Source organism: Clinocottus analis, unplaced genomic scaffold (genome assembly GCF_023055335.1).
Source record: "Clinocottus analis isolate CAN_PGR_092001 unplaced genomic scaffold, fCliAna1.0.p SCAF_70, whole genome shotgun sequence".
Taxonomy (NCBI): domain Eukaryota; kingdom Metazoa; phylum Chordata; class Actinopteri; order Perciformes; family Cottidae; genus Clinocottus; species Clinocottus analis.
This window is the reverse complement of record NW_027176230.1, coordinates 227,839-235,000: the sequence shown is the minus strand read 5'-3', so window position 1 is coordinate 235,000 and position 7,162 is coordinate 227,839. Positions and strand designations below refer to the sequence as shown.

The 7,162-nt window shown below is 47.0% G+C and overlaps 1 protein-coding gene across 1 annotated transcript in view; it reads left to right on the top strand.

Moving 5' to 3' along the window:
• Positions 1 to 7,162, top strand: part of wu:fj29h11 (uncharacterized) — a 57,499-nt gene that overhangs the window by 20,704 nt on the left and 29,633 nt on the right. Inside the window, exons 18-29 of the mRNA XM_068566944.1 lie at positions 570 to 705; positions 777 to 978; positions 1,074 to 1,221; positions 2,013 to 2,187; positions 2,514 to 2,691; positions 3,227 to 3,353; positions 3,473 to 3,592; positions 3,716 to 3,866; positions 3,948 to 4,060; positions 4,320 to 4,470; positions 5,227 to 5,469; positions 5,963 to 6,175. Of these exons, the coding sequence (XP_068423045.1) occupies positions 570 to 705; positions 777 to 978; positions 1,074 to 1,221; positions 2,013 to 2,187; positions 2,514 to 2,691; positions 3,227 to 3,353; positions 3,473 to 3,592; positions 3,716 to 3,866; positions 3,948 to 4,060; positions 4,320 to 4,470; positions 5,227 to 5,469; positions 5,963 to 6,175 (1,957 nt within the window). The remainder of the gene's footprint in view (positions 1 to 569; positions 706 to 776; positions 979 to 1,073; positions 1,222 to 2,012; positions 2,188 to 2,513; positions 2,692 to 3,226; positions 3,354 to 3,472; positions 3,593 to 3,715; positions 3,867 to 3,947; positions 4,061 to 4,319; positions 4,471 to 5,226; positions 5,470 to 5,962; positions 6,176 to 7,162) is intronic.

Sequence of the window (7,162 nt, the reverse complement as noted above, 5' to 3'; positions counted from 1 at the left end):
TCCATGTGCCAGATAGTCAACATGTCGTCTCCACGGACCCTTTAGTAAAACAAACGCTCATGTACACCCAGCGTCTTTGTCACAAAACACATCTTTTGTGAAGTTATTACTATCTTGTGTTCTAGTTGGAGCTGAAAGTCGTGAACGTTGATGTGGCTGCCACCCCAAACGGCTTCTCTCCTCTTGCCTCCATATTGCAGCTGAATCTATGCACTATTGTTATTTATAACTTTAATGGAGCAGTACAGCATCTGCTCAGGAGCCTCCTGGACCCCTCTCTTTGAGGCTCTCTGAACATGCTGGAGAGGTGTGTGTGTGTGTATGTGTGTGTGTATATATATATATATATATATATATATATATATATATATATATATATATATATATATATATATATATATATCCTGCAAAGCCTGTTGCCCCTACGACCCGGCCCTGGTTAAGCAGAAGATAATGGATGGATGGTTGAATAGTTTAATGAGCTTGCCGCTGCATTTTGTGCGTACACTGTGTGTTTAACAGATGTTCTATTGTTATTGGCTTAGCTTCAAATGTTCTCTTTTTTTTAGGGACTTCAGTCCAACTTGATAGATTCTGAGAGCAGCAGCCTGTCAACTCTGAATATGAGTGAAGATGAGTATCTTGAGAGTAACATAATGGACAACAGCTTTGCCTCGTCCCATCTCAACCAGAGCCTCCAACAAGGTGAAGGTTCATTCAGACTGAACCTTACCAGGTATGCCTCCCATCTTTTAATGCTGAATGTTTTATTCCAGTTAATGGCGAGCAAGACGTAGTAGTTGAAGAGGGAGAGGACGAAGAGGAGCTTTATGAGTTGTCTGCACTGCCTAACGGGGAGACATCAGACATCAGCAGTGAAGCTGAAGGAGGCCCGGACGAGGAGCAGTCAGGACTATCTGGTCCTGCCAGCTGCCAGTCCACACCAGATGTCCAAAGAGCCATTATTGAAGACATCAGGTTTGTTTTCAATGTCCACTGAAGCTTTATGATGTAGTTTTGCCTACCTTCAAAGAATGGTTGCTCTACATACAGCTGTTCTTCTGTCCTGACAGGAAGAGTGAGTTTGGTATTGGTGTGGAGCTGAACGCTGCAGGCCACAAGTTGATGCAGGTGCATCAGGACCGGCTGGGCCGCAGCTTGGACCGCCTCTCCACAGAACTCTACAGCAAAGACACACACTTTGTCCTGGAACTCATTCAGGTGATTAATATTTACTCCCATAAAGATGACATTACATCTTTGTGTCTCTGTGGCTCAGTGGTAGAGTGCATCGTCCATTGACCACAAACATCGACTCAAACTGTCTGCATGCAGGTGTCCTTCAGCAAGAAACTAACCAAAGTTCACTTTCCTGTACCCTATGCTCCCTAAGGCCCAGGCTGGATGAAAAGCAAGGGTCAAAGGATGTTGCAGTAAAAGTTTAAGTGTTGGTGAAAGGTTTTTACTCACCCACTTTGAATTCTTAAAGATAACCCTTTTTCTCAAATGCATCCAACAAAGAATCCCCAAAATGGGGAAGTTGTTGATGAACTAGAGTGGATGGCGATCACTCCTTCACTCCAGTGGTCCTACTCGTGTGGCAGCAAACGTGAGACTGTGAAGACAAAAGTGTTTTCAATAGCATGGCTTTAGAGATGTGTTCAGGAAGTAATGGGACCTCAACTCGTATACAACGACACATGTAAAGCAGTCCGGTGTTCAGCTGTGTGCCGTTCCAGAGGTCCATGGAGGAAGAGGAGTCCTTCATCAGCAGCGGATTTGGTTGTGGAAGAGGTTTAGGAAGTTGTTGTTCCGGTCATGGAGACAACAGGAAAACATGAAGGAAGCTTCAGAAACTATATTAAATGGCTCTGCAGCCATTTTGAGCTGTAAAATATGTTTTTCTCAATACTAATGAAAACATGACGTTTTTGGATCCTGCATATGTCTCATAGTATTGTTTGTGATTCGTGTGATCGTGACCTTCTCACCTCTTTGTTTCCGGTTCCCAGAATGCTGATGACAACAGCTACCCATCAGAGGGTGTTGTTCCCGCGCTGGCCTTCGTGGTGGACAGAGACAGCATCACTGTGCTCAATAACGAGACTGGCTTCCAGGAGATGAACATCAGGGCCATCTGTGATGTGGGCCGCAGCACCAAGGGCAAACACAAGTATGGATACATCGGTAAGTACATGATGCCCTAAAGGAGAAAAGGAAAAGTCAAAGCGCATGTTTTGTCACGAGGGATCAGGGCTGGAGCTGAAGGAGGTCAAAGGTGAATGGACCCGTCCTTGTGAAGCACTTTTCTAGTCTTCCCAAAAATATTACGTGATTAATCAGTTCCATTTCTTTCAACTTTGCCCAGCTCTAATTCTAACTACTGATAGTGGAGGAAAACACAGATTGGGATGGAGAGCTCCTAACCCTGTACAAATCCTGGTCCACAACATGGATTATTACACAGTGGCAACCTTTCCAGTTATTGATCCCGATTGCTCTCTTCTTCATAGGTCAAAAGGGCATCGGCTTCAAATCCGTGTTTAAAGTCACAGACTGTCCTGAGATTCACTCCAATGGCTTTCACTTGCGATTCGACAAGACCTGCGGCCCCATGGGATACATCCTCCCCCACTGGAGTGAAGACGAGAGGCCTCTGGACGCACAGATGAAGGACTTGCATCAGCACAGGTTGAGTGACAGAGACACAGTGGTGGAGCGTCACACATGTTGGAGGTCATAGGACGACAAGTCTCTTCACGTGTCCGAGCAAGCTCCTTATTCCAATTCTATCTAACTATTTTTTTGAATTGTGGTAAATGTACCTCAAATATAAACATGGCTAAATATATTGATTGGCCTTTAATGCTGAGAATTTAATTAAACAAACACATTTCAGAAGTACGCTTGGTGTCATATTTAGCAGATGTTATATGGCATAAACATCTGAAAGCTTGTCTCTTCCATCACAACATACACAAGAGTGACATCACCTAATAAAGCTGATAATTAAGCAGTTGCCTAATTGGCAGACATGACGCAGCATTCGTCATGTGTCATGTTTCTGTAATATGTAATATGTCTTCACTGTTGTCTTCTGTTTTGGTCTCCACTGATCTGTTTACAAATGCTCCGCTATGTTCACAAGCTAGCTGCTAACTGTGGCTCATTGTCCATCCAAAGCTCTTGCTTCCTAACTACCTCACTGTGCTTACGCTCTGATCAGCTGGACCACGAAGATCTGCCTTCCTCTGCGCTCAGAGAGCCATCAGACCAGAAACCTCTTTCATGACCTGCACCCCTCCCTGCTGCTCTTTCTGCACCGCCTGCGCTCCATCTCCATCTACAGCCAGGTAGCTTGTGCACTTGTACATTTGCTCATAATTCATGCACATACGCATGGTTTGGTCATTGAGGTAATCCTAATACCTTTGTCCCTACCTCCACCACCGGCTGCGCTGTCTCCCTGCAGAGCGAGAAGCGTCTCGTGACCATGACTCGAAAGGACCTGAGTCACAACGTGTTGGAGGTGGAGCACCCAGAGGGGGTGGAGCGCTGGCTGGTGGTCAAAGCGACGGTGCAGCCCAAGACGGTGAAGCAGACACACTGACATGCCAATCTCTGTGGCTTCACTTTTAGACAAATGTATCATATCTGGTTTCCAGAACAAAAGGTGGATGAGATATATATGAACATGGGTCTGTTCCTCCATCAGATCAAAAAGGACGTGGAGTCCACTGAGCTCGCCCTGGCGTTCCAGCTGCACGGCAGCGTTACAGGAAGTGACGTCGTTTGCCAGCCACAGAAACAACCTGTGTTTGCTTACCTGCCGCTTCGCAGTTTTGGCTTCCGATTCATCATCCAAGGTGAGAACGGAGTTCAGGATGATCGAGCTTTCCCACCGTGGACACAGTTGGTGGAATAAGAATACTCTTCTTCTTCTTCAGGTGACTTCGACATCCCTTCCTCTCGGGAAGATGTCGACAGAGACAGCTCATGGAACCAGTCGCTTCGATCTGAGATTGCACAACTCTTCCTGCAGGCCATGGATGTCTTCACTGTAAGACTGCTGTGTTTCTACAAGATTAAAGCAATGTTCCTGCAGTCACTGAGTATTCATAACTGAATAAGCAACCATCAAAGTTACATTTTGAAGGAAAAAAATACTTTATTTCGTTTATTTCCCAAAAATAAAAAATCATCAAGATTGCTCGGATGTTTTTGGCCATTATTTGAACATTCAGACCCCGGGTCACCTCCAGGCGGACGGCGGTCCGGATGTGACTGTAACACCACCTGTTGTTCCCTTCTGCTCCCAGAGCCACCCCGAGTTCACGGGGCTGAAGGGCCTCTGCCACTTCCTGCTGTTTGTGCCGCTGCCGGACGAGGTGCTGGACTTCTTCAAGCCTGTTGCCGGGCAGATCATTCAAATGCTCAAGGGCAAGGCCTTCCTGCCGACACTCAGCTCAGGTACTACTGTGATGCATTGTGTGCATGTTCAGATGGTGAGGTTGTGTACATGTTCAGATGGTAAGGTTGTGTACGTGTTTCTCTTCCAGATGGTAAGGTTGTGTACATGTTCAGATGGTAAGGTTGTGTGCATGTTCAGATGGTGAGGTTGTGTACATGTTCAGATGGTGAGGTTGTGTACATGTTCAGATGGTGAGGTTGTGTACATGTTCAGATGGTGAGGTTGTGTGCATGTTCAGATGGTGAGGTTGTGTACATGTTCAGATGGTAAGGTTGTGTACATGTTCAGATGGTAAGGTTGTGTGCATGTTCAGATGGTGAGGTTGTGTACATGTTCAGATGGTAAGGTTGTGTACGTGTTTCTCTTCCAGATGGTAAGGTTGTGTACATGTTCAGATGGTAAGGTTGTGTACATGTTCAGATGGTGAGGTTGTGTACATGTTCAGATGGTGAGGTTGTGTACATGTTCAGATGGTGAGGTTGTGTACATGTTCAGATGGTAAGGTTGTGTACGTGTTTCTCTTCCAGATGGTAAGGTTGTGTACATGTTCAGATGGTGAGGTTGTGTACATGTTCAGATGGTGAGGTTGTGTACATGTTCAGATGGTGAGGTTGTGTACATGTTCAGATGGTAAGGTTGTGTACGTGTTTCTCTTCCAGATGGTAAGGTTGTGTACGTGTTTCTCTTCCAGATGGTGAGGTTGTGTACGTGTTTCTCTTCCAGATGGTAAGGTTGTGTACGTGTTTCTCTTCCAGATGGTAAGGTTGTGTACAAGCTGCCGTCCCAGGTGGCCGTCTGTCGGGACGCTGTGATCCGTGACGTGATTGGCGGCGCCGAGCTAGAAAGGCATCTGTCTCTGTCCTACCTCCATCCGGGTTTGAGCCCGGCCCCGCCCACCTCCCTGCTCACATACCTCGGAGTGCGATACCTGCGGGGATCTGATGTTACCACGGTGACCACAGCCATGGCCAAAGAGTTGATGGAAGGCATCCATTCAGGTGTGTGAGGACAGGAAGGAGCAGAGGGAGAAATCTGATGGAAAGCTCATCCACGCACAACGCATTACACAGCACTGCTGACAGAATACTAGACATTTTGTTGTGATCACATTAACACAACAGACACTCGGCGATAGAAACCCATATCTATGATAGCGCTGGATGTTGTGAGAGTCCTCTGCTGCAAACCAGCAGTCACTAAACATGTCAATACATCTATGTTATATGTCAAAGCAAAGTATGCGGCGTTAAAATATTTGCTAATTGCTGTAATTGGCTTCATTATTGAGCTAGCTGGGATAGCCGGCTCTGATTAAAGCTTCACGGTGGGATAATTAATTACTGTTGTACTTATAAATGTTCTAATTAATAAGATGGATCAGTTTAACGTAAGGTGCTCTTGAAGGAGTGCGTTCATCGGGTGCATGTGTCTGTTCTGAGTGTGATCAGAAAGCTTTAACTACATCTCCACGTCATGTAAAATGTCTTCTAGATGACGGCCTGCGGCAGCTGGCCAAGCTGCTGGTTTGCAACTTCCGAGCTCTGGAGCACGGCTACGGAGAGGCGGACGCCATCTTGCAAACCCTCCGCAATCTACCCATAATCCCCCTGGCTGACGGACGCGTGGTGGCTCTAAACGGGGAAGGAGTGTTCTTTCCAATGGAGGAAAACAAGACCAAGAAAAGGAACGGTCAAGCTCAGAAAGGTAATTTCTCTTCAGTACGTTCTTGACCACAGTGTGATGACGAGTTAGACTGTCTGACTGGTGCCTTCATTACAAACTATATCTCTGCAAGCACTTAAGAATTGTTGAGGAAGCAGTTCATTTTTAAATAGACATGATGCTGATTCTCCTGTCTGCATCCCAACACTTTTTTTTTCTTTCACTTTTTTGTCTACCTTAGGTAAAGGGCAGAGTCTGAGGACACTGTCAACTACGTATTTATGTCTGTACACATTTCAAGATTTCAGAACAACAGATGTCATGTGACCAGAAACGGTACAGAGTTACAGCTCATTGCATGAATATGACAGACACTATTCATATAATGAGTAGTATACACATGGTACACCATCCAGATAACCACCACCCATGATGCAGGAGGAGGTAGAGAGGAGGAGCATCAGCAGGGCCATGGCAGGAGGTAGGAGACAGGAGGTAGGAGGCAGGAGGTAGGAGGTAGAGAGGAGGAGCATCAGCAGGGCCATGGCAGGAGGTAGGAGACAGGAGGTAGGAGACAGGAGGTAGGAGGTAGAGAGGAGGAGCATCAGCAGGGCCATGGCAGGAGGTAGGAGACAGGAGGTAGGAGGCAGGAGGTAGGAGGTAGAGAGGAGGAGCATCAGCAGGGCCATGGCAGGAGGTAGGAGACAGGAGGTAGGAGGTAGGAGGTAGAGAGGAGGAGCATCAGCAGGGCCATGGCAGGAGGTAGGAGACAGGAGGTAGGAGGCAGGAAGTAGGAGGTAGAGAGGAGGAGCATCAGCAGGGCCATGGCAGGAGGTAGGAGACAGGAGGTAGGAGGCAGGAGGTAGGAGGTAGAGAGGAGGAGCATCAGCAGGGCCATGGCAGGAGGTAGGAGACAGGAGGTAGGAGGCAGGAGGTAGAGAGGAGGAGCATCAGCAGGGCCATGGCAGGAGGTAGGAGACAGGAGGTAGGAGGTAGAGAGGAGGAGCATCAGCAGGGCCATGGCAGGAG